Source organism: Cyrtonyx montezumae, unplaced genomic scaffold, assembly GCF_038088225.1.
Source record: "Cyrtonyx montezumae isolate F1298 unplaced genomic scaffold, pur_monq_1.0 scaffold_3, whole genome shotgun sequence".
In the NCBI taxonomy this organism is placed as follows: domain Eukaryota; kingdom Metazoa; phylum Chordata; class Aves; order Galliformes; family Odontophoridae; genus Cyrtonyx; species Cyrtonyx montezumae.
In genome coordinates, this window is record NW_027072034.1 from 100,861,876 (window position 1) to 100,889,124 (window position 27,249).

Sequence of the window (27,249 nt, forward strand, 5' to 3'; positions counted from 1 at the left end):
CAGGGTTTGACAGCATTCTGGGACAAAACACCAGATAACTATGCTTTCATTACATCTACAGTGAGGGATTATGCCCAAGTCTGAAAGAACCAAGCCACATTTTTCCTCCAAAGCTAATCCTGTATTGCTTGACCAATTTCTCTGGGCAGCAGTTGCCAGTTCAAAGATCCCCCATCTCCGCCACACCATGCCCCTGGCTGTGCCAACGTGACTGTTGGGGGCTGAGTGGTGAACTGAATTGGAAAACTGATCTATGTTAAAAATAACCTCGACCAAAGAAAAAGGTTATATTTAACTCCAGTCATCTTCCTGGGTCTGGTTCACTGCACAGACCCACAAGCAGCAGTGCTGTGCCATTGATGAGGTGGAGGACATGAGGGTGAGGAGGCATGGAAAGAGCTGCTCGAGCTGGTTGACAAGCATTTCTTTAAGCAGCCTAAATCGTGACTTTTGTTTCCATCTGATTCCTTCTAGTTCAGCTCTGTGCAGCGTCGAGTCATTCTCTCTCTCCGCTCTATCTACACCCTCATGTGTTTGCAGCCTCACGTTTTTCCCTTGGCTGAATTTCTGTCATTTCCCTTTGTAAGCCAGTTCTTCTAGCCCTCTCATCCTTCTTCAACTTTTCTTTGAACTGCCTTCGAATGTGCCAGCACTTTCATTGAAGTGGAATTCCCCAGGCTGAGCGCAGATTTCCATATGCAGCTGCACCAGCGTCTGCGGCAAGGCCGGTTACCTCTGCGATCCAGAGGGCAGCACCTCCCTGCTCTCCATAGAAACCCTGAGTGTCAGCCCGCGTTTGACCGGCATTACCACCCATCTTTCTTTCAGCACAAGCACTTTCAAACGGCTCCTTCCCACTGAATAGCGATGCTGTGGTTTATTTTTTTCCCCCAGGAGGCATCTGCTCTCACCTCCCTCCGTCGTCCTCCCCCTTGCACCCCCCCCTCACCTCCTGCTTGATTGGTTTGATGGGCTGATGGTCAGACATCCACCTGGGAGAAAACTCTGTCCGTTGTAGACGCTTCTCCTGAAACAGGGTTGAGAATTGAGGGAAAGAAAAAGAGTGGAGGAAATTAGGGCACATCAGTGATAGTGGCAGGAGAAATTCTGGGGGTGAGAAGTGACCATGAAATCCCTTTAACAAGGGTAGCAAGCACACTGAACTCAGTCCAAGAGTACCATGCTGACTGAAGAGACCATTTACAAAGCCTTCCAGCTGAAGGATCCCACTTCTATCCTGTCCCATCTGAAAACATTCCTTTAACGGACAGTACCCATCAGAGTCTGAGGGCTCTGACACACTACCTCAAGCAGACTTAGAGAGGACAGCCAAAGCAGCAGTCCCTGCAGTAGAGCCAGCAGAGAAACTGCAGTAAAAGTGAAATCAGAGGCAGTTTGCATAGAAAAGCCAGGCAGTAAATCGCAGCAGTTCAAAGCAGACAGATTCCCCGCTAGCAAGAAAGGAACACAGAACACAGCTGAAGACAGTAACCCCTTCAGCCATCCTACACCAATGCTGGTGTGCAATCATGAATCAGGTCTCTAGCCCTACCACTTCATAGGGGAGTGTCTTTCTCCCCATAGGTAAGCTAGACAGCCCCCATATCCAGGGCGCTGCACCTGGAGGTGGGAGCAGGATGGGGTGATGTCTGCACGGTCAGCTCTCCGGTCAGCAAATGTCCATGCTCTTGGAAGTGGTCAGACAGAGGTAAACAGGATGTCATGTCTCCTCACCTTCTGTGCAATCATGTTGCATATCTCCGGCAGGAAGTCTTCACTCAAGAGTTTGTAGAGCTGCCGCTCTCTAAGGGAAGTCCTCTCTCTGAAGCTCTCAGTGACCTGCCTCCACTCCTCTTCCGTCTGGCACAGCAGCCACCATGTCCCACGGCCTGGCCCTTGGGACCCTTCAACAACATGAAAGGATGTTATCTCCACAGCAGTTATGACTAAGAACTTTTATCCCTTCTCTCCTGCCCTCGGGGCTTGGGAAGAGCAAAAGACACTGCCCAGGGTCACTGCAATGGGAAACATGCTCTAGCTGGGGAAGCACTGTCAGCGGGTGCAAAAATTCGTTGCTGTAGACCCCAAACTCTCAACCCAGTGGAAGTACTGTCGCCTCCTGTAGTGGCACTGCAAGTGATGTCAAGATAGGAGAATGACATAGGTGAAGAAGTACTGGTGTCGTGGCACCCTCTGCTCCAGTTACGACACACTAGAGGAAAGGATTTAATTTGTTTCTGGTAACGGAGGCTGTCAGCCAGAACAGGGCGCAGAGTAATGCAAATGCTTGATTTAGTCTGGCAGCAGAATAAAAACACTGAAAATGAATGTTATTTGACATAAGCCAACTTTTTTTTTTTTTTTTTTTTTTAGTGCTGCAAACCTTTGCTGCGGTGAATGAAACCTCCCATTCTACCCAAATGAAACATTTTGTTTGCAGGCACTTGAAAGAACTGAAGAGGAAGTGAAGGATGGGGTTCATCGGGCTGCCAGATGAGGGGGAAGTTGCAGAAGTTCACATCCCATCCCTGCTGGATCCAGAGTCAGATCTGAAGCAGATCTCCCACCACTCTGAAGCATGTCCCAACTACCAAGACATTCGGGACCGTTCTGCTTTGTGTGAAGCATTTGAATATTCACGCTGAAGGAAAGGCTCTTGCACAGTGGTTGGAACACCCACCTGGAAAGAGGCAACGCTGTTCCTGCTGCACAAATGTTTACTCAGAGCAGAGAAGCCTCGTGGGCTGCAATTTGCATGCTTTTGCACCAGGACGCTCTCTAGGCAGAGCTGGTGGATTGCTTTTGGGCAGGGGGAAGACACTGTCTCAAATCATTTTGGGTTGAGGGGCTCTCAAGAAAACTCAGGTTAATGACTGGCTACTGGAAAAAAAAAAAGCAACAGTTGCCACCCCACCAGCATATGTCATACAGCTTCTCACTGCATTTTCAAGCAAATTAACAATGAAAAATAAAAATAAGCAAAAAACAGAGCCTCTTTCTCTCCAAACCTGACCTTGGTCCCTCTGTGGTTTTGAACTGCCAGCAGCTCCTGTACGCAAGGCTATCGGGTTGCCCCAGGGTGGCTGGGGAGCACTGGCCTCCCCCCCGGCCACCTGCCCTTGGTCACACACCTCAGTGGCATGGCAGCTCCAGGTCACAGGTCAGCACACAGCTGAACTCGCCATCAGCTGCAGCTCACGTTCATGTAACTGAGATGGCAGAGGAGCAACTTCACGCTACTTTCCATCACCCTGGCTAAGTGATGCTGTCTCTTCAGACCAAAGGAGGCAGATGAGGGCTGAGGGCTGTGACACCTCAAGCTATTGCAGCCAACCCTATTAGGGCTTACCTGCATGCTGCCCCCAAGTTTGCCCCCTCTTTCTCCCTCCCTTGCCAGCTGCCTGTGGCTGACTGGCTTCAAAAGCAGCCAAGACCAGTGCACTGCTTTATGCCTCCAGAAGATTACTCCACAGCTAAAGTGACACAATTTGCCAGAAAACAATGATCTGATAAAACCCACAGCATCTCATGCATGTAGCTTCAGCTCTGCCTCCCGACTCCAGAGCAGCAGCCAGGAAATCTGAGCACAAAAGCAAAAGGGAATGAGGCACAGTAAGACAATGCCACAGTTGCCTTTTATTGCGGTGGAATAGGCAGGCTGAGCCTGTGAGTTATGTGGAAGCCTAGGGATTCTCATGTATGACAAATGAGCCCTGGCCCCCTCAGACTCAGTTGCACATTATGTTGCCAACTCTCTTTTTCTGCTTGCCTCATTAACCCTTAGGTGGGTATCCCCTAGTCAGCACTTACAGCACTGAGCTCAGCCACCAACAGCCACTGTGAGGAGGAGCTGAGAAGAATCAGAAAGGTTCTCCCCTTTCCTGGCATCACTGCCCTCCCTCTCTTCCCAGTCCATGCATGCAGCACAAAAGAAAAAATGTGCTTGCTACGAACAGGAGCTTGTGTTCAGCTCACCCCCAGAGAGGTGAGGGCCATTCATGGCCTGTTTCCATCAGTTTGAATGAGAAGGTGGGCCCCTAAGGCCTCATGTAACCCAATAAGTTACATCTCTTCATCCCAAACTAATACACGATAAGATAGGAAGCAGTCAGGTGCCTTGACTCCCAGCTGCAAGGCAGCCTGTAATGCTAACCCTCCTTCTAGACTCAGCCAGATCACTGACAGATGGACTCTCCCTTTCCCAAGAAAGGCATCTCCCCAGGCTTTGATAATTTAAAAGCTGTGTTAGCTGATCATAGCAACCCTGACCCCACAAAAATCTCTTTACCATTTTTTATCTGAGTCTCACGGATTAGCAAGTTCTCTTCTGCCTTCTCCCTACCAAAAAGAAAGAGAAGGAGTTATACAATAAATGCATTACTTCACATCACTGAAATGCAGCTGCTTCTGAGGTTGCAGCCATGATTTAACAAAGAGCAAAAACATGTTAAAAAAAAGCAAAAAACTACTCATTCTATATATATGTGCATACAGACACATGCAGTACATGTGTATTTATCATAGCTTTAAAAAACATGAAGAAGTGAGGGATGCAGGCTGGAATTTGGCAAGAGCAGTATTTCAGTACTCGAGGGAAGTACCCCAAAATGTGTACTGGCTCAAGTGGCTCAGATTTTGGCTTCAATCACTGTGCTGTGAATGTACTCTTCATTGAGATCAGATCCCCTAGCACTGCACAGAGGAACTGCATCAGAAGTGAGGCAGCTGGAAGAGCAATACCCAGTGTTTCACCAAGCTTGGCTTCCAGCTCTGTCAGAATTTTCTTTGGAAAGTGATCAAAGCATCCACCAAGCCTGAGCTTGTTTCACTTCAGAGATGCACTGAAAATTATGGTTGCATGACATATACATACTTATCGGGGGAACCCCAGAAGCACATTATGTTAGTAATTGCAAGAAGTATCAGAGAGAGACTTTCCTCTGGGAACACATGCATCCCAAGTCTCTTTCAGGAACTACCTTTTCATACCTCAGTAAATTTTCCTCCAGTAGTTTTTTCCGCTTTGGGGGTCGCCCTCGTCTTTTGCCTGTTTTTCCAGGAACATTTGGGGTATTTGTCTGTCCCCCACATCCCCTGCGGAATGGCAAAAACACCATGAAATAATCTGCACGGGAACCATGGCTGACGGGGACAGAGAAGGGCAGGGAAAATGAAACAGCTGCGAGGAACTAAAGCAAAGGAGGGATTAAATCAGAGCAGCCACGGGACGGAAAGGAGAAGATGAGGGTTTTCCCCCTTGCTGGGAGCTTGCTCTGGGAGCCGCCAGCACGGTGCGGGGCAGCCAGCGAGGAATGTGGCGGGGCAGGCGGCATCGCTGAGCAGCAGGCTCTGCTGGTGCCACAAAGGCTGCAGGCTGGCTCCGGCACATTGTGCCATGCGGGGCAGCTCACAGTCTGCTTGGCAACTCTGTGCTTGCCCTGCACTGCCACAGCTCTGCATTCCCAGCCACCCCCTCCCGTGACAACAGCAGTCAGGCGGATCCCTCTCCGGCCGGACTGGCTGTGATGTCCCCCTCCCGCCATGCCCCAGGCATGGGAGCGTTTGAGGGGCTGTTACCTGTCTGGAGCCAGCTCTCCGTTGGTTTTCGCCTGCACCGGGTCTTCCTTGTACATCCGTGTGCCGTAGAAATACCAGTACAGAGCCCCGCTGCTGTCTTCACCCAGTGGCTCCACACGGAGGCTGTCAGCATCCAAGCCCTGCACCCACGGGGAGCCCCCCGCCAGACGGTGACAAGTTGAAAAGCAGCCACACTGTCACACAAAACATGATGACACCCCTCCGCAAACACCTCCCTCCCTCCCACCATGCCACAACAGCAGTACAGCTGCTCCTCCAGGTCGATCTGGGAAAATGTTACTCCAGGGGGAAGGCGACGTTCGCTCTCTGTCCAGGGAGGGATTGAGATTGGCATCTCTAATTTGAATGGCCTCTCTCATTTTAACATTTCATCTCTGGTGCTCCTGACAGCGAAGGTCTAATTAGTGCTGGCGACAGTCATGCACAGCCTGGAGAAGCTTCCTCCCCCTCCCCACCACCCTTCCCCCATCCCCCAATGCTCTTCAGTCCTATCCTTTCATCTCGCACCATCCCTCAGCAACACAGCCCCAGCTCTCCCAGCCCCGCCACTGCAGTTGGAGCATCTCCAAATTCAGTCATCTCAGAAAGGGTAGCTAATGAAGCCAACTTGCTTGGTGACTTTTGTGTTACAAGCACATCCCCACAGAGCAAGAGCCTCAGGAGTAGTCCTACGTCTTTGCCTTGGATCCTCTGCAGGGTGAGAGCTGGGGAACAAGATGGGGAACTGCTGACCTGCAGCACTGCCACCACGACCCCGGCCTCAAAATACCCTTCCCAAGAAGATTCCCTCATCTGGCCCACAGCCAGGCCATCTCTCCTGTCCCCACTCCTGCTGCCCAGCATACCTTGAGGAGGTCGAAGACATCGTCTGCATCGAGCCTGTAGTCACAGAGGCGGTGCAGGATCTCGACTCGGGTGCGCAGCGGTAGCTCCTGGAAGGTGGACTCCCGCAGAGGGTTGGGTTTCCCTTCCTCCAGCTCCCAGCGGTAGTTTATGATGTCCTCCAGGTAGCTGTGAAATGTCTGGGATCTAATCGAGGAAACAAATACTCACACATACTGTAGTTTGCCAAGCCAGAAACACCTGGAACAATCGAGCAACTCTTCGCCTTCCCATTTACTCCTCGCATCTGCCATTGCTAAGCCAAACTCCTCCCTCTGCCCCTTCAATAGTTTTCTATGCACTGGTTCAGTGGCTTGAAACTTCAGTAGCTGACCATCTTCCTCACAGCTCCTCTGCCATACACCTCCTATATTCCTGTTGTGGCCCCTCTTCTGCAATCCCTAGGTCTCCAAGATGCCTCCTTTTCCTGTCCACCCCTCTTCCAGTGACTCTGGAATACACCCACAGGGCCCAGTCAACACACAGGGCCTGTTGTGCAGCAGAACACACTCCCAACAGGGGTAAAGCGTGCTTTTGGAATGAGGTTCAGACCAGAGCACCCCCCTCCCTAGTCTGCCAGATGATCAAACTGAACATTTGAGCTCTTCTTAAACACCACCCCTAACATGATCTTCCTCATGTGCTAGCTGGGCCACATTAAATCCCCCTTTCTTTGCCCACAGCCCCTCACATAATCCAAGGAAATGCATTTCTTACCCTCATCTGGTGTTGAGGGAAGAAAAATGTTCCTGTCTGACACAGACTGTTGGTGGAACTTTAAGCTACAAGAGCTCCTGCCTATATTTTAAGGAGAGCTTATTCCGACTGCTGAAAATTTGAGGGGAGGATATGAAAAAAAGGGCTGGTGAGGCCACGCACCCCTAAATACAGAATTTTCTCAAGATCTATCTATATCAATTTGACACCCAAGACTTTCCTGTCTTTATTAGTCTGCAAGCATTGTGCCCTGAGAACAGAGAAGGGGCTCTCCCCCTCCCATATCCCAGCCATTCCTGCACACAAGGGAAGTCCATATGCCGGCAAGAACACCACTGGGTACACACTCCCACCAGCTCTCAAAAAGGCAGCTCAACTTGATAGGTTTTTGGCACCAACCCATTACTCTATATGATTAATGGAACTGTTCCAGCACTACAGAATTGCATTTGCCCAAGAATTTTCTAACTACTACAAAAGCTATTATTTTTAAGCAAAGAGACAGAGGAGCAGGATCCAATTGGAAGATTGTTATAAGTCAATAAGAAGTTAGTTATTAGACAAGGAGACTTCGTGTGTTTAGGAAAGACTGGATTTCTTTATAATAACCACGATGGGACAATGACTGCAAGAACGAGGAAACAGATGCCACACGATTCCTCAAGTCACGTCCACCTGGCAGTTTCTCTTCCTCCTCAGATGGAGGGAAGTTGATGTTAGAACCCTGCAGATTGCTCCCCACCAGCCTGCTTCTTTCTGACGTCAAATGGAAGCTGACCTCGCAGAGTCAACTCCTTTCATCGGATGAGTTTTATCAGCCTCCAGGTTGTATTTAACAACAGATGCTTGAACGTACCCGGATCTAATGCCTTCTGCAGCACAGAGATTGTTTTCTCTGCAGGACACAAGCAGATCATTGGTCTTTCCAATTCAAGTATAACTGTTTTGCCCCAGCAATCAAACATAAGCAACCTGAACCAGTTCCCTGCACATAACGATATTCAGTTAACACAGTGAAGAACTGCTCTGTGAAATGATTTCTGTGCTGTCTCATGTAATAACTGTAGAATAAAAAATAAAGAAATCATGCTTTTTCTCTGAAATATTCAAGCACAATACATTTACCTTAAGTAGCTGTGCGTTCCCACTATGTCTTCCTCACTATACCCCAATCCAACTTTCAGCAATGACTTCAGCTTGGCAAGAAGCGTGGTACTAGATTCAACTTCATAGCCTCTTTGTCTTTGAGAGTGCTATTTGATCACACAAAGCTTAAATACTAGGTATTTACTAAAGCCATCAGATATGTATAAATAAAAGAAAATAAAAAAGAAGATACATTCATCTCAAACTTTCAGAATAGAAACAGTGACCGGAATATCCTCTCCTGAAAGCAGACTAGCACCTATATTCAGATGCTAAGTCCACTGTGAAAAGGGAATGTAAGCTTTTCAAAAGCATCTCAGTTCCAGCACCCTGAGTTCAAGGCAGAAGATTATTTCATCAGCTCTGACATAGATGATCTGTCTATTTACAGTAAAATTGACTAAAAAAAACCCTCCACATTTTTTCCCAAGATCCTAGTGTTGGCATGGGATGCCATGAAGAAGCACCAAAGGGAACAGAATTTTGATCTGTTAGCCTTCTGGCTGATTTTTAATTCCACCAAAAAAGAGGGACAGCTATTCTTACTACTCACAAGTTCACAGACCTTGCTTTACCATTTTAGTTACTCTCAAAGAAAACTGATCCAGGAAGCCCTACAATTCCAAAAGATCATCTGAAATCTTTGCCTATGTAACTCTCATTCTCTCTGGGGACTGGCGCTGTTGACTTATCCAATTTGGTTTGAGTTTGACTTTCACATAAGTGGCTAACGCTAGAAATTTCCGCCATCCACTCAGTGTCCAACACATTACAGGCTCTGTTCTCAAGAGTACTTTGAGTTCCTACCCCCATCAATTTTCAAAGACGGCTACTGTGCATTTGTTGCTTTGAATAAGGATAGAAATGAGAACCAGAGATGGGAACCAGATGTCCCAAGGCATTCCCAATCACTCTCAATCTTACCCAATCTATTTTTTCCCTTTCAAGAAGTCTGCCTTCTTTTCTTCAGACAAATGTGGGGTGCTCGTCTTCAACCTATCTGCCATACCTATGGTCTCCACTTGGCTGGTCTCCATTAAATTTCCCTTTGAAAAAGGTTTCTGAAACAGACCCCTTGGTTTGGAAGAGAAATTTTGCAGGGAGCACAGCCATCTGTGAGAACTCTGACCCTGGAGTTCTTCCCTATATAAAACATAAATGCTTGAGACTAATCATTTAGCATTAGCCATAAAATCAGAAACCAAGAATCAGACAGACAAGGTCTTGGAGTGGAATGACCTGGATGCAGTTGTCAAATACCTTTTTTTAAAGCTCCCAAATAAGACAGTGACATACCTGCATGTTTGGCACACCTAGAATGTCTCTGTTGCTGTTGAGAACCTCCAAAAACCCTTTTTGTAGGCAAGAGGAAGGCAGGGAGATCACTGACTTGAGACAGAGATACCGCTTTTCCCAAGCTTCTCAGCATCACTTGTAACAGCACTCAACCAACAGAAGCAATGTTAAGTGACAAATGTCCTTTTTGTTCTCTACAAATAACAAGTGGGAGTTAATTGGTACGTGAACACATTCTGTTTCAGGACAAGTATCCAAAGGAAAATCAACTCTTCACTGAAAGTAAGCTGGGGCTCCTAGAAACTGTTTAAGAGGGAGACCATGGCACACAATGATTGTCACCGTTTCTCACCCTTCCCCTGCCATGCAGCAACAACTTCTCCCATACAGTTCATTAACAAAAGAAAACTATTACAGAAATCACCTCCAAGAGGTCAGAAGAGTTAATTACCTCAGAGCACTCTGAGACTGTGAAACTTCTTCCTTCCCACAGCAAGTCTTCCTCCCCATCCCAACTTCACTAGCTGCTGCACCTTTAATATTCCAGAAAACCAAGGCAGTTTCCCTCGCTTGTTACAACATCCCCTACTTTGAAGCTGCCACCCAACATGCAAAGCAATCTGGATAGCTGTAGTGGGGAAGTGGTGGAATAATACATGAGTATCTACATGATATGTCCCAAGTGGATGCAGCTGATTTCTCTCATGAGCCCAATGTAATTTTTCATCCCTGACTGTGCTCTGAACCCACTGGGCTGTTGTCAGAGGTCCCTACCTTTTTTGCAATGATTAGCAAAGAGGTCAAGCTGAATTGTACCTGTGGTTGAAAATTTTAATCATACGCTGTGGACCTCTGTGCACATAAAAAGAAATCTGGGGCACAGGGAAGGACGTGACCTAGCACATCAGTGTCAAAGGGGAGAAATAACTGCAGACAATCCGCAAGAGTACTAGCGAGGCTTTGGCTCAAGTTGCCTGTGATCTTTAGCAGCAGCTGCAAAAAAATCAGGGCATAAAGATGGTGGAAGCAAGTCTAAGGAGGGGCTCCCCCCCAACACGGGTATCAGCGTCCAGAACAGTCAGAGAAATTATACACCCCCCAAGAGCCCAGTGCTGCAGCTCAGCCATCTGCCGACCAGCTCCCTCTCAGAAGAGGAAGGTTTCTCTGGAAAATGGGAGCTGATTACTCCTTCCTCCACCCAGCCATCCCAATCCAGCAGTCTGCTGCTGCTAGGACTTGCACCATACCCCAGGGCACCCTTCCCATCTCTTGGGGTTTTGCTGCATTGCTCCAAGCTTTGCTGTCAGAAGGACAAGGTGGACAGTGTGCATGGACTGAGCCCCTTCCCAGTGCATACATGCTTCCTGCAGAGCTGCCTTTGGATACTGCCAAAGGAGAGAGTGAACATTTCACAAGGCTGATGTGATGCAGAGAAAAAATAATTTGGAGCTCCTGGTGAGTTCAGCTGGGAGAGAACAGTTGCTCCCATGGATTGCAGCCCCACAGAAAATCTGTAGGGCAAACTCAACGTGAAATCCTTTCTCAGTGAACCCAATAACAGTAGGGCTGGAAATAAACACCTACACTTATTTGCTGTTTTTTTTTAATCCTCATCTTGAAAGGAAGCAGAGCCACTTGTACTTTTAGTTTTAAAGTCTCTAAAGTACATCAAATCTTGGCTGGGAAACTGTAAACAAAATCAAGCCAAAAAAAAAAAAAAAAAAAAAAACCCCACAAAAAAAAAACCAAAGCAAAAACAAACACTGATTCAGTAAGAGAGTCCTTGTGTCAATCTGCACTTCCCGCAGGCAGGGTGCCATGGCCCAAGTATGGAATTACTGTCACAGCCTACTTCCCTATGCGGTCAACTGCTGCCAATTTTATTACAAGCTCCCCCCTCACCACACCAGTTAAAGCAACATCAAAACAAAAAAAAACCTTTAAAAAAAACACACAAAACCCTGTGAGAGTAAATATTGGATTAAAAGAAAAGTTAGGATAAGGAGTTGGAAACACTGGAGACAAAAATCTCTCATTGATGCTCAGATACTGCTGGCACACATAGATAAGCATTCTGAAAGTTCAGATGCTGAATAATTGCTAGGAGCCACTAGCTAGGATATCTATCGCATTGACAGTGTTCTTGAGTCTCATTTCATTTAATTTACAAAAGGCAACAAGAGAGTAAATACTGGAACGCTCTTAAGAGACACCTGCTGGTCAAAGGACAAGCCTGACCTATGTCTTATCACAGACAGTGTGTTCTGTGCCCAAGATTAAAACTGAGAACCCTGACCAAACCAGAGGACAACAGACAGCATCAACAATTATAGACCTCTGCCATCACTGAGGACATCTTCAAAGTAGTATGTGGGAAGAAAAAGGAAAGCAAAACTGGGAGAGTTCATTTTTTTCCCTTAGAGTATTTAAATAGGAATAGAATTACTCTTGTATTTCCTTTTACAGAGTTAGCCAGTGAGAAAAGTAATAGAAGTGATATCTGTATCTGGTAAAGTTAAAAAGACTTGGATTCCCTCAGCCACCTTGCATAACTGTTGGGTTTACAAGGGGAAAGTAGACTTTTAGGGCATCTAATTCACTGTGAACTGGATTTTGTTTTTATTTTTCTTTGCCTCCATGGTCTCTCAGGTAAAGGAAACAAGAAAAACCAAGGTCTCATCAGAACAAACGTTTTATCACAGAATTAATTTTATGGACTGAAGATATTTCACCTTATGGACTGGCACCTTTTAGGCTCTGACTTGGCAAGAAGGCACCAGCTTGGTGTTGGGAGTCAATCAGGTGCTAATGAGAGCATTAATTGACAGATGGCATTCAAGATATTTCCCCCCTCACAGAAGACAGCTCCTTTGCTGCAGCAGAGATCGGGAAAGCTTAATTCTTAACAAGCATACAATGCTTCAGCACAAAGGCAAGCCCAGTAGAAGGTAATGGGAAGGATTCAGGGTTTGCTGGGATGACCTCAGTCAAACATCATTAACAGGGTCAGGAGAAGCAAAGCCTATTTCAGAAGGAAAAATAATGTAAGGGCCCCCATGATCAATCTATCCTGGCTTGTCAGAAAGAGAAAGCTTACGCTGACCTCAGAAGCAATATGAGTTACTACTACCAGCCTGACCTTGAGCTCTCATGTAACAATGGAGACTTTTTTTTTTACTGTATTAATGAGCTTTCTTATCTGAGGCGGGGGAGGAAGGCTTATGGACCAGCTTGTACTTTACCTTCAAACCATTTACCTTACTGAGAAATTAAGTTGGGCACGATGCAGGGGGAAAAAAAAAGACACTACCTCATCCTTTGGGGATGAAATAAAGGGTCAGATGGGTATATTGCCTATTTCCTTCCAAGCCCTCTGCGTGTGGCTCACTCAGAAGGTGTGCAAGCCAATATGAAGCACGTACTCCTCAGACCGTGGGCCAACTTGTGATCAGTCTGGCAGAGGCTCAAGGGCAACAAGCACCTTGAAAGGCCTCCCCTCTGAGCACCTCACTGCAGCAGAGCAAAATAACCAGGGAGCTGGAGATCCATGAATCATGATCTCAAGCTTTAACACCCATGTTTTGTTTCCAATCCAGCCTGCAGCTTCCTGCATTGCTGGTGGGGACTGACCTCGTGAATTCCAGCCAGGCCACTCATGGGGGAAGAAGTAACGCCTGGCCTCACCGAATTGGTGACAGCAAGGTACAAACTTTGCAGAGCACTGGGAGAGAGGAATCAAACACCCAGCCTTGCCCTGCTTCTCAGTGTTCTCCTTGGTATCGTGCCATGAGAAAACCAGCTGACCTACACAAGGCTACGAAGGAGGACATTTTATGTTAATGCACCCTGAATAAGACCAGAAAATTGGAAAAACAGAAAAACAAAACAAACAAACAAAAAAAACACCTGGACTGATCATACCTCCAAAGTGAAGTTTCTACTTTCACAGCTGGAGAGAGAGTAAAGATTGCTGGTGTACAAGGCCATCATGACGCACGTACAGGCTTGCCTGCTCTGCTTCACTTTCAGCTAGAACAAGCTCTCTGAATGCAGACACTGCCCAAAACCCAAGCAATTCTGTGGCATACCTGCTGCATGGCCACTCAGGAGTATTGGCAGTGAAGGAGAGAGGAGAAAGAAAACTGAAAAATCAAAGTGCTCTGGTCTCCTTCTTCACCTTTGCTGAACATATGAAGATATTCTTTCTACATTACAACTATGGTTTTATCTGAAACCATAAGAACAAAGAATAGCCAGTTAGTAAAAAGCATTCTGGTCAAACTGCTGGATTGGGCAGTCTGAAATATGAGTTGCTGGAGATTTCCACATCCCTAAAAGATACAGCTTAGTTTCCCAAAGAAGTTGAGCACAGCAGAGTAAACTCAGCACCCCAGCAATTCCCACTCCCTACCACTCATCTGCCCATCCCACAACCTTTCTCTGGAGCTCTGGACCGAGACCACTACAACAAACAGGCTGAAGAAATGCTTAGTGGAGACATCAGGGTTATGGTGTAATTTAGGACCTTTTCTCCAATATAGCAACACAAAGTTAGGACAGGAGGTGCTCCAGCAGAAGAGATCTTACAAAAGAAATCTAATAGGCATTGATGGATACCACAGAATCTACCATCCCCCCAGTTGAACTCCTAAACTGTGTTCAAGAGTGGATATCAGGAAAAGGTTCTGTACCAGAGGGTGTTGGGCATGGAACAGGCTCCCCAGGGCAGTGGTCTCAGCCCCAAGCTGCTGGAGTTCAAGGAGCATCTGGACAGAGCTCTCAGACATATGGTCTAATTTTTGGTGATGCTGTGTGGAGCTAAGAGTCAGATTTGATTATCTTTACGGGTCTCTTCCAACTTGAAATATTCCATGATCTTAGGAGAAGACTTAGCTCAGAAACACCAAGGCTGTCAGTAACTAAGAGCATTCCAGTCCTGCCCCTCATCTTCTTCCATCTTACCTCGAGCAATCTTCCATAGAATAAACAAAGGAGAAGCTGGAAGGTGAGCTGGCAGAAATGCCCTATCCCACAGAGAAACAGAATAGGAACAGCTATGGAGCGAGGCAGTGTCTCCAGGGAGGCTGAGAGAATGGAGAGCTGATGTGGGCTGTCTTGTCTAATAAGGGATCACACCACAAGAGCATGTGCTGGTTTGACAGAAGCAAGTGCAGCCACTTAACCTGGATATGACAGCAGAAGTGGGAGCATTGCTTTGCTACCCCAAAAAGGGGGAGCACAAATGAAGAAGGAGAAGCCAAAGGGTCACCACATCTGCTTACCCATCCAGGGTGGTTCCAGGTCCACATATGCGGATTTCTCACCCTAACCATGACAGAAAAACTGGCCTACCAGGCAAGTTTCCAGCTTGGGCTCTTTCGTGCTACGTTCACCAAGGCATGGATTAGATGGAGATGCCCTTTTACCCGCTGTGAGCCAAGATGTGCTGCCTTCTGTCTTGTATAGACTTATTTTCCCTCATGTGAGAACCATGACACAGTAGGCCCACTCCCTCAAAGATGATGCCAAATGTAAGAACTGAACTCATCTCACGAGCCAATATGGCAATAGGGCACAGAGCTTTCCTCAGCTGCCTATGGTCCACGCTTTTCCTGTGATTCTGCTTTTATCTAACGATCACTTTATGCACAACACAACAGCTGAGAGTGACTTGTTTGTTGTTTTGCTGAGAGAAGACAGAAAAGCAGAAGAGATAGTGGATCTGATATAACGCTGCCCCGTATCAGTCAGCTCTGAAAAGGCTCTTCCCTTTGGCTGGCAAATGCTGGAGACTGGCAGGAGTGCTGAGATAAGTGTCTATTTGATCTTCTCTCCCCCATTCACCCTGGGTTTCTCACTGTTTTATGTTCACAAACCGCCAAGGCAGCTAATCAGTGCTCTGTGACCCCTGTTAATTGGGCTGTGAGAGAGAAAGGCAGCACTGGCAGGAGAAATCACACATACCTGTTACTTTGAACTGTCTTGCCATTTTCTGTCTCCCTGCTTGCAGCAGCTCCAAGCACCCTTCTGTGAGCCAGGACTGCTCTATTTTCATCACCAACCCCAGAAGCAGCAGGAGAGACCACAAGTGTGATGTGTAGTTGTCCTACCTCTAACACTCAAGATGCCCAGTATCCATTTCCCTGTCTCAATACAACAACAGCCTATTTGGCCAAATAAGCTAGAGAAAGAAAACTATTGGTGTGAAGACGTGAAGCACTGAAGGACGGAAGGGTTGGGTTTGTCGGGTCTGATGGGTTATGCAACACTTTAAGGATGAGGAAGATATGCATGGCTAATTGCATACACACTGGCTGCATTTGAGCTTTAGGCAGGACCAGGGGTTGCCTACATATTTTTGTTGCTTGATTAGGGAAGGGAACAAATAAGAATATGAACAGCAGCAAAACCAGAGCAGCCAGAAACATCCCCAACAATAGCTGAAAGTGTATGGTGGCAAAGGAGGCAAAGGTACAAGCCAGAAGATGAGCAAGGAGAGGTCTAAACTCCAAGAGGAAATAAACTCTAAACAGCCACTACTACGCATTTTCCTACCACCATGCTGAAACACGCGTCACAGCTCCAGCATGTGTCCAGGAAAGTAGATAATACTGCAGCTAATTTTTTTCTTCTTGTCTAAAAATAAAAATCTCATTTCCTTGAGATACTGTTGAAATTCGAAAGTACTATGCATCTGGAAAGGTCTATGAACCTTCAGAAAACTCCTGGAAGGACGGTCTGTCAGATATCCTGCTTGAGTGGGAAGACAACTTGAGCGTCTGCCAAGCAATGAATGATTTCTGCTTCTTTATCAGAGGCTGCACTAAGAACAAAGATCATTCCTGGAAGTGAGCTCTGGATATTATAAAACAATGTTTTTCAAAATAGTCTACGAATTGATGGAGGCAGAATACTACGCACTGAATAATATGGCATGATCACTTTGATGGGTAGTTCTTCAGTCACAGAGGAGACAAGATGCACATCCCCAACAGTGTCAGATGCTCTTTGCCATCCTTGAAGAATCTGTTTAGCCAAGGAAGACCAAGAAAGAGGCACTGTCAGTTACTGAAGTTTTACCCAGAAAGAGTTGGTACTAGAACAGTGTAGCACCATCCTGCACTACGTTCAAGGTGGAAAAGTACCAGAGAATGACGTTATTTCAGCCCAAGCCCCTACAGAAGGTTAATGATAGAACAGAATATTTTTTCTGTATCATGCCTGAAGGAAGCTTGGTGTTCAGGTGGCATGTAATACTGAGGGATATCTCAAGGGAAAAGTCTAATTGTATGCCACCTCTTATCATGTGATGACATTGATCTTGGCTGAGGAAGGGCCAGGGAAAATGGCTTTCATTAAGCAATGAACTCCCTGGCAGGCTAGCAAATAGGGCTGGAGAGCTGAGGAGAGTCAGAACTCAATGCTTCCCTACCCAAAGAGATCCATCACTGCAGCTAGACTGGGAACATAATTTTTCCCTGACAGCATGCTAAGATAAAGTGGAAAGAATCTCCTGAGACTCCAGAGTGCACTTTTCTGCCAGGCTTAAAATCAGAAAACACATAACAGAATGTCAAGAAGAAGAAGAGATGTCCAGAGGCTCAGCATCAGCACCAGAATGTGAGCTGAAGGCACTGGTGTGCATGCTGGTACCAATGGTCAGGAAGGCAACCGATACGATGCCATGATGACCAGCACTGAAATTAGAGTATGAGTGCACTAGGCACCCAATGCACTAATCTGAAGGGCACAGCTGTTTCCCCAGTGAAACATTAGTACACCAAGGCAAGATTAAACAGCAGTGATGCCAAACTGGAGACTTTACAGGCACATCAGCAGGCAGTAGGCTTAATGACACTGACAGACTTAATGGTATCAGTAAATTATGTCACTCTTTGGATGCAAGTGGAAAGCAAGGAACCTAGGTTCTCCTCAGAGCACACGCTTGCAGGGCAATAAATCTGAGACACAGCCATTCCCAGGGTCAGTTTTAGAGCTTAAGGAGCAGTTCCTAGGCCCCAAAACAAAACTATCCTGGGCATTTCTGAGCACTGCTCAACAAAGGGAGGTGCTTTCCTTTCTCCTGTGAGAGGCTGGATTTCTTAAAAGGAGTCAGACAAAGGTGGAAGGGTCCCTAAGCAGAGTGAAGTGTTGATCGTGAAGGGCACTGATGAACAGGTGAGAGAGAACCTCCCTCGATCACAGTATGGATGGTTGCCTCCCAGCACCCTTCAGGAATCTGGAATGCTGCATTCTTCTCCACGCAGCTCTTCCCCATCCCAGGCTTACCAGACACTGAGGATGGGAATCACTTGTAGGCACAATGATGCCACAGCAGCGTTTGAAGCCTGGAGGCTTGTGCATTGCCTACTCTGTCAAGTACCTTGGGGTTTGAATTACAAAAGGCTGTCCCTTGAGGGATCAAAAGGAAAAAAAAAGAACCAGTGTTAGAACTATTTAACTAACCCAAGAACTATTCACAAGTTATTAGATACAGTATAAAGGGAGAGAGAAGGATCTGGGTGCTCAGAAACCAATACCTTGGGGAAAGCTAGCTCTGTCCTTCAGTGTCAGTGGTGTGGGAGGCCTGCCGGCTACGGCTTTGAAGGGCTCGCTAAGGGAGGCTTTGATTCACGAAGTAGGCTGGGGGCACAGCCAGTGCCTACTGATATGACCTGCAAGAGACATGCAGCCCTTCAAGGAGGAATCTCTGCTGCCACACAGACACAATTACCTGTGAGAATTGCTGTGCTCTGACCACACTGCCTCCAGGTGCACAGCTTGACTCTTCTTTTTGTGCCTTACTCTATGTGACCTTGGCAACCAATCACACAGTGCACATGCTCAACAACAAGCCACTCCAAAAGTGATAAAATGAAGATTAAGCCATAGTACCTTCTGTCTCAGTAGAGAAGAACACAGCTTTATGGATGGTCAAGGATAACAGAACATAGCTAGAGCCTGACTTTCACCCACTGACCTGATACAACAGCAAAGGCTTTGGTCCGTTTGTGGTGGCACTTCACTTCTCCCACCAATTACCCTAAAAGCACCACCCAGGCTTCTATTCATGCTTTCTGATTTTCATCTCCACACCTTTTTCTTCTTTCTACTACTGTTATTTGATGGTGATACTCATTCCAAAGAGATGCAGATCAACTCCAGGGAGCTGGAGCTGATCGGCTTAAGAAAGACACAAATACACCTCCTATATTCTGAAGGAGTAAATAAGAAGGATGCACACCTGCTTCGCATTCAGACTGGAAGGGTATCATTACTTACTATTCATTCCTGGATCCTTGAAGAACAAGAGGAACCAGCTTAATGCTGCATTGTTCATTCTTAGTGCTCATCAACAGAAACCATGCTTCCAAATTACAGCCATAAGGAAGCTCAACAGTGCTGCTGCACTGTAAACTATTCTGATTGTTTATGGGTTGTAGAGAGGACCTCAGGGTATTACAGTGATGACGAGCACTGAGGAGAAGCTGGAGTTATTGTGCTGATGATTATGGGGAAATAGGGCACATTTGTGTATTATGGCACAAATCCATTTGAAACAAATCCTTGTTTGCCTTGCTCCTCCTAGAAAGACAGTTAATGTGAGTCCTTTCTGAGGCAAAAAGTACCTAGCATAGGGGTGGTCTTGAAGCAGTTAAGCTTAGCAAATTCTTTTCCTAGAACCAGCCCTACAGTATTTTGGGAGACAGTAAGAAAGAACTTCTTCAAGAAGACCTTTTGTGTATTTGTTTCAGAACACGTTTTTCCTCTTTTCTCCACAAGTTTCAACTACATACACTGGTTGAGTAAAAAGGGAACTGAGTAAAGATAGAAGATAAAAAAAGGTATAACTAAAAGCAAGTATGATTTTGAACAGAAACTGACTGTAGTGGATTCATAGCTGGCTCGTATCTATCTCAGTTGCTCATCAAGCTTGCTGGGGTTAAAAGGCTCCAGAAAATAACCTCACAACTTCTCCAATACTCATCCTGGGGCTAAAGATGGGTTTCAGAACCTGGCTGAGGTTCTAGGAGGTGGCCTAACAGCACAGATGTGCTATAACAAAAATCCTGCATCTGTGGTTTGGAATGTCACCATCTTGAAATGCACATGTCAGAAGTGAGGACAAAGGTTTTACATAGAGAGGACTTCCACATCCTTTCCCCCTTTCTCCATCATTCTTTCTTTGTCTGCTCCCTTCTTCCTGAACATCAGACATTTTCATATGCTCTCTCAATTTATTTTCTTGTCATTGCTTTCTTCCTCCTCTCAGGAGTATTTGGTTTGCAACATCAAGAACTTAAACACACAGCTGTCCATTTCATATTTCAAATGATGACAGCAGCCTTATGACATCACTGCAGTCTCCAAGGCTCTCCACTGACCATTCTCTATCTTTTAAGTTAAGCCACCTCTATTCCTTCCTGCCGATATTTTGTGTAACTCCCTCTCCTCAGCTATCCCCAACCTATTCCTCTCTCACCCATCTGCCCTGACAATAACACAGTCTTTTCTTCCATTTTCATTCTCTTCTGCCACACCTATGGAATTCCAGACTATGCAACCAACTTTTCTTCAAATTCTTCTTTAAAGATTCATTTTATCCATCTGAGAATCAAAGACTAAATTTACTTAGCTTTATTCATACTTTAACTCTCTGATTTTATTTTACTTTGTTACTCATTAATCTCTGAATGACTGTGTTATTTTGCTACTGTAATCTCATCCTTCCTTTCCCAACAACGGCCAGCTGCCTCATTTTCACTTTTTACCCTTTAAAAGCCTAACCTTGTGTAGCTTGGCTATTATTATAATAAATACTAATATTAGATTCAAGATGAGCAATGCAGCCACTTCATCTCCCTTGCCCCCTCAAGATATCTCCTGCTCTGATGACACTGGGTCAATTTGAGAGGCCATCCACCAATCTCCATGATGTACGCAACACAGCACTTGTTAAAAGTCAGACTGTAAATAACTCTGATCGTGTTGATATTCACTTGGCATTCATGAATATGATTCTGAGTTAGTGAGGTGGTTTGTTACCGGGCCATTGAAACAGTTGTTGTAATTGAGGTCACTGGCACAAGTGCAAGCATTGGCTGCTAAACTCTTTCCAAAAGGTATTGTTCCCCAGGTCTGCCGTGACAGAGCTGAGACTGTCTGCCCCAGATACTACAGCACCAACTGGGGCACTGGATTCATACAGACTATCATGATACCTCAGCTTAGCTATGTCTGCAGCCTGGTTCATCACAGTACCCGTGAGCTTGAAAACCTGCCACTGGTTTGCCAGCTATTCCGGACAATTTGCAACCTTATTCCCTACACCAAACCAATATACAGCAGTTTTTGTAAGGATGCAGCTCACAGAGTCACCTGCACAGGAGCAATTTCAAGATGCAAAGCCTTTTACTGAAGGCACTTTTAACAAAGCACCCTTTAAAGATGAAGTCCACACAGAAAATAGTACAAGGATGAACAAAAAAATGACAAAGCAAAAACAAGAAATGAAACAGACAGAGCTATTAAACACAAAAGCAGGCATTCTGCCTGGATGGGTTAGATAGTTTCAGATTATCCTTTATCTTTTTCAGATGATCACTCAAATATGCGATTACAGAACAACCATTACAAAACAAGCAAGAGTAGAGGCAGAATTCTGGATTGTCAATTCAACAGAGAGGGGTATAATTCTTCAGAGGCCACACTGAGAATACTTCTCAATGCCACAAATTATGATAGGAGAGAAATAATTCATCCTTGTTTTTAACAGGGTCAGGGAAGGAGTTAGGGAAAGTCCTCATGTGAGCTAAACAAGCACAAACCACAAGCCAAAGACTCCAAGGTTAGTTTACAGATCCAGAAAGAACTGAAGGTGGGTGCAAAGAACATTATCTACTTGGGAAGAAAAAATTCCAGCGCGTTAGGGGGGGAAATCAAAGAAAAAAAAAATAATTGAGGTTCTTAAGTAAGTAGAGGCATTTTGTGGTACCATGAGTCAACTACACAATTTTCAGCAACCGTGATGGACCAGTCTTCCAGGATAAAAGAAGCAAAGTCTCATGGGGCACAGCAAGAGCTGTGAGATTGTTTTGTTCCTCCCCTCGCTTTCTTGTACCTTTGTCCGTATTGAAAAAATAAAAAGTGACACATGTTATGAGAAAAAGTAATTAAAATGTTCTTTCAAGAGACAATAGCTGCATGTAAAACATTTCCCAATGAGAAGCATGATGAAATCACTGAACTTTTTTATTCCATCATATTGAGAAGTAACAAAAATGCAGCAACAGAGCCATTGTTTCACCTGAAGAATTGCTGAACAGTAGGAGTTTTTCTGGATTATTTTAGTTGAGTGTACACATCCATGTCACACCATCACTTCTTACTTTAAAACAGCTGCAGAAGGCTCCTGCTGTGGCCTTTGCTGTTAGCTGAAGCTCTGATCTTCCTGTCTTGATACAAGTCATCAAGTCACATTTCCTGCTGGAAGTAAAGTGGCAGCCCCTAGGGACTACGCAGCTGCCCAATTTGTATCAGATTCTGAAGCAAACATGACTGTTTCTAAAATCTGCTTCAAAAATTTGCTGTACAAACCCCAAATTCTATGAAGAGTTCCATACAGTGCCACTCCCCACTTTCCAGGCAGCTGCATTTTGAAACAATTTAAAAGAAATACAGATGCTTCAAGGTCTGTGCACAAACGCCAAAGGTTGGAAAAATGGATGGGTAAACTCACTGACACCAAACCAAACTGTGCCTATAGCATAAAACTGGGAATAAGGCTTCAAAGGTATTAGTTATTATATGGTTAGTACTTAGTATGGATGCTATGTGAATACTATGAAGGGCATTTATAAAAAAAACAGAAGCTGCAGGTCATGGGATAAATACTTTGGATCTGAAGGGAGAGGGGAGACCAAGAGGGAAATTGATCTGGGCAAGTGCTTTGCCTGCCTGTTGCCAAACAAGAACAGATCATTGCTAAAGATGCTGGAAAACAAATGAAGGCTACAAGCTTTTTAGCCCTATACTTCTACAGTGCTTAATGTGTTAAGAATCAGGTCAGCAAAGAGTGCTCCCAAATGCTGTGATTATGATAAATAACAATTTGGAGGCTAACATATGGCATCCCTGTAAATAACCTCGGTAGTGAACTGCAGATATCCTTAAAGGAAGTTCTGAGTTACCAGAGAGTCAAGATTCCTTAACCACCAAGCTGAGAAAAAAAGTCTCTCATGTCATCTCTTTTGAAAAAAAAAAGAGAGTCTGTCATAAAGAATATCAAAACCAAAGGAAAGCTGTGAAACACACTGCTCTACTTCAAAACCAAGAATCACAGAATCCTATAGAATTATCAGTCTTGTTCTACACCATCCCACCCCCCCCAATAATAAGCAAATTAAATTAGAGTATGTTAAATTGTGTATTAAAAGGCTCTCAGCTAGCTTCCACTTCCAAAATTACTTGAGAGCACATTATAATTAGCAAAGGTATGTGACAGTTTTATACCCCTTTATGATGCATGATTAAAGCCAGGCAACCCAGCTCACCCGTAAGTTCTGCATGCCATCAAAACAGATGTGACAAGGACTGCAATCTACTCCCAGACAGACTGTGAGAAAGCATAGACAGATAACATTTTGGCCATCAAAGAGGTAAGACTACAAAACTAATTAAACCTCAAAAACCCTCTGAGAAGCAGGTAAACTACATTTTACATGAAGTTTTATTAAGCATCTTGTGCATAAGCCTCACCCCCAAACCAAGGATGAAAGAAAGCTCCTACCTTCCTCTTCTAGGTGCAAGAGGAAGCAATATCTACAGCCTAAAGACAAACAGCTCACAGCCTCAGCATAAGGATGCAGAACACAAATGACTAGAAATTGCTATTGTAATGCCACTGTGATGGTCTGTGGGGCTCCTGATTTCCCCCCACAACACAAATAACCTCCTAGCTGTCTGTAACACAAAAAAATGGAGTGCTAGTCTATCATAAAAAGCCAGATCTAAACTAATCTTCCACACAAATTCTGCTTCCTACACTTGCATATTTTTGTCCACTGAGCACTCAAATGGTCAATTAGAGGTCTTTACTGTTATTTAGGGACAAGCTGAGTAGAGTAGGAAAGCTGTGCACCAACCGAGGCCTATGCCTCTTGAGCTCAGAGTAGAAGGAACAAAGGTGATAGAAATAAATCTTAAGGAACAATGAGAACTTCAGGCTTTAAAAACGCAAGGTTATTTTGAATAAATACTCCATGGCTGGTTGCATAAGCATGAAACAAGAAACGGGTCGAGTTTGTTTGAGAAGTATATCCAAGCCATCATTTTTCTTTTCATTTATCCACAGTTTTCTGGCTAAAAATCAGTCCAAGATTAGATTACCTAGGTTAGGATTAAGCCTAAGGTTTAGACTGAATCTTAATGCTTCTTTATTCATAGCATCCTTCTGCATATGGTACCTTTCCTTCTGTTTCCAGGCAGCCTCCTGCCCCATAGCTTCTCCCTCAGTGCTTCAGAACCCACTTTCCCAGGGGTCCAGTAACTCCAATTTTCCTGATACTTTCCTCCCACCATTCCCAATGTTCCACTCCTGCCGTGATCCATTCCCCAACTTAACTGGGAAGACTACTTTTCTTGTTATTTCCCTGTCCATTCATTAGCCCCATACAACAGGAGGTGTTGAAAGGCTGTGTCTGGCTTCCCCTTCAGGGATCTCATGTTCTTCCTAGTACAATCTTTTGGGGAAGGTGTAAGTTCTCCACTTCCTGGATCACCTCTTACATGCAGATGGACACAGAGCAACAGTTGTGAAGGTACTAGGCTGAACAAAAACGTGCCTGGGTTACCACTTCTTTTTTCTGCAGTGGCATTACCTCCTTTTATCTTCTGCAGCTCAGAGTTAAGCAAGCCTCTATTTACATGCACACAAACTGGAACCTATACTCAATATTGAATCACTACACGCTGCTGAGCTGTCAGGTGAGTCATGAGTACATATGCACGTGTACATGTGCAAACCTCCCCAAATGACAAACAACTTGCCAACAACTCACTCATGATTCATGCCTGATATTTCTTAATTAAAATAACAGAGAAAGGGAAGTCAATTAAGAAGTGCAACTGCTAAATGGACACTCTTAGGTCTTGAGTTTATGAGAACCTCAGAATGCCGGTTTCATCAGATTTATCAAGGACAAATCTTCCTCTCTTTCACAAAGGTGAGCAAATGAAGGTACAAGAAACACTTAAATTACTACTTTCCAGTAGTTTCCAGTGTGAACAAATAAACCTGGCATGTTTATAAGCAGGATTACATTGCTCTGTGACTACTTTGATAAAGGAGATATACATCATTATAGGCACTTTACAGTCAAGCTTCTCACCAGATCAACTTCATTCAAAGACACTAAATGCAGGGCAGCTGCCTTGCTCAGGTCCTGAAATCCACTTGGGCTGACTGTCAACCCAGTAGTGCAAGAAAACATACTTTCTGGGCATAAATATGTACACAACACATCATCAGTTGATTAAAAATACTGTACAAGCACCTATGGTTATGACTATGTACTTGCCTAAGTACCTCCTGTAAGCAACAGCAATTGTTGCCAACTTGCCTTTGTCTCCCCAGTTACGCTTTCTTATTAGCTTGATTCACAGGAAAAGAAAAAATAAAGAGCACTGTTACCAGTGGGAGCACATTTCATTGGGGGAACAGTGACCTTTCAAAGAATCATGTTCTACAAATGTCTCCTTTCAGAAAGCTACTTTAGGTAGACACCAACGAAGTGTCTTCTTGATGTTTCAACATCCAGAAACATGTCAAAGCACCTTCCAGCATTCTGTAACTGAACTGCTTCCAATGCTCCTCTTATTTCCAAGAAAATTAGTTCTCTCTGTAAAGCAGTGGGGTCTTCCATGCAAGTGAAATGGCTTGCAGAGCAGCAAGTTCTATTCTAAGCAATGCAAATAAAACACTGAAAACATGGAATCATATAATTGTTAAGGTTGTAAAAGACTGCTAAAATCATCTAGTCCAACCATCAGCTGATCACCACCGTACCCACTAAACCACATCCCTCAAATGTGTGATGATTTAAACACTTACTGTGGTATCACTAAATTGTCCAAATAAGAGTTTGGAACACAAGAGCAGATGTTCTCTGCATGCATTAGTGCCACAGCAGAGCACCAAAAAGATTTGCGTGGGATCTGAATATTTTTTTCTCCCAAAGAAGTTTGCTTAACAATGGGTCCATAAAATCAATAACCTGCAACTCAGCCCTAGAAGAGCTGGAATTCCCTTCCACTTAGTGAAGAATCCGGCCTGATTGTTAGTGACTGCTGATCACTGCTATGTCATCACTCCAAGGCTGTGAAACATCCCTGTGACTCTGTTAATTAGCTCCCGTGCAAAGCACTTAAGCCACAGAGTGAGGTTACTCACGTGATGTCTCTGCGCTGATAGCAACCTTGAAGAAGGCAGGCGATCAGGTCGCTGATAAACTCCACATCATCCCTGTGAAGAGCAGCTTCCAGTTCCTAATGAGAAGAAAGGAGAGAAAAAAAAAATCCAGCCATCAAACTAATTCCTCAAAATATACTGTTAGCTTATCAGGACCAAAAAAACACCAAACAGAAAGTACATGTACAGGAGGAAGGCATACACTGGGTAAGCCAAAATTCTCCATCATTAAGAACACTACTCCTACCACTTCTTCATTGCAAGAATTTATGTGAGGACCCTGAATGGGTTTTACTGAAAGACATTCTTCAGCTTTTGACTGGAAACAGAAATATATGTTTAAGTGAGGATAAGATATTATGACCTAATAAGAAGTCCATGATCTTTCCTGTGTGGTCATGGGCATGAATCAACAGTTTCGTTCTTCTATTTTCCACTCACTATGGCTAGTGAGTTCATTTAAGTATGGCCCCAAAAGCCACTCACAGAGAGGATGGGTAGGCAAAGAGGGATGAGAGCTAGCAAGAAAATGCTTAAGAAATAATCAAAATCCTTGTTTTTTATGTATTTCCCTTCATTTTTTTTCAATAAGATAGAAAGAAGGGGCAGAGTTGTCAGACCTCATGACCCCACCCCAAGCCCTCAACTCTTGACAGAGCCCTGGAGAGTATTACAGCTTATTTCAGCACAATAGAGGCTGTGTAAAGGTGTGATGCAGAAACTTACTGATAAAAAAAAAAAGACAAAATGCTGAAATGTAGTTGGTATTTTCACAGAATTATAGAATCATTAAGGTTGGAAATACCTTTAAGATCATCCAGTCCAACCAATCATCTAGTCTCTAAACTGGTTTTCAGCCAGATATCAAGCTGTACTCTCAAAACGTCACTGAGTTAGCTACAGTTGTGTTCATTTTCCAGAACATCACTCACAACAAGAAAAATCCAGTTCCCACTAGAGTGATCATCAACAGTTAACTTCGCAACAAGATTTGATATGGATAAATAACAGAGCCATAAGAAGCTATTCTTTTTGAGTTTCAGAGTAAATAATGGAATGAATACAAACTTCTACTTGAATGCTACTCAACAGACTATTACACAAACGGCCAAGCTAATGGCTACAGAATAAAGGTTAATGGC

The 27,249-nt window shown here is 44.7% G+C and overlaps 1 protein-coding gene across 1 annotated transcript in view; it reads right to left on the bottom strand.

Moving 5' to 3' along the window:
• The window catches only part of LOC136052433 (chromatin remodeling regulator CECR2), a 90,563-nt gene that overhangs the window by 18,177 nt on the left and 45,137 nt on the right, over window positions 1–27,249 (bottom strand). Inside the window, exons 2-8 of the mRNA XM_065742563.1 lie at window positions 26,090–26,184; window positions 6,444–6,627; window positions 5,578–5,717; window positions 4,990–5,094; window positions 4,289–4,338; window positions 1,735–1,904; window positions 950–1,027 (exon numbers count right to left, since the gene is read on the bottom strand). Of these exons, the coding sequence (XP_065598635.1) occupies window positions 950–1,027; window positions 1,735–1,904; window positions 4,289–4,338; window positions 4,990–5,094; window positions 5,578–5,633 (459 nt within the window). The 5' untranslated portion in view covers window positions 5,634–5,717; window positions 6,444–6,627; window positions 26,090–26,184. The remainder of the gene's footprint in view (window positions 1–949; window positions 1,028–1,734; window positions 1,905–4,288; window positions 4,339–4,989; window positions 5,095–5,577; window positions 5,718–6,443; window positions 6,628–26,089; window positions 26,185–27,249) is intronic.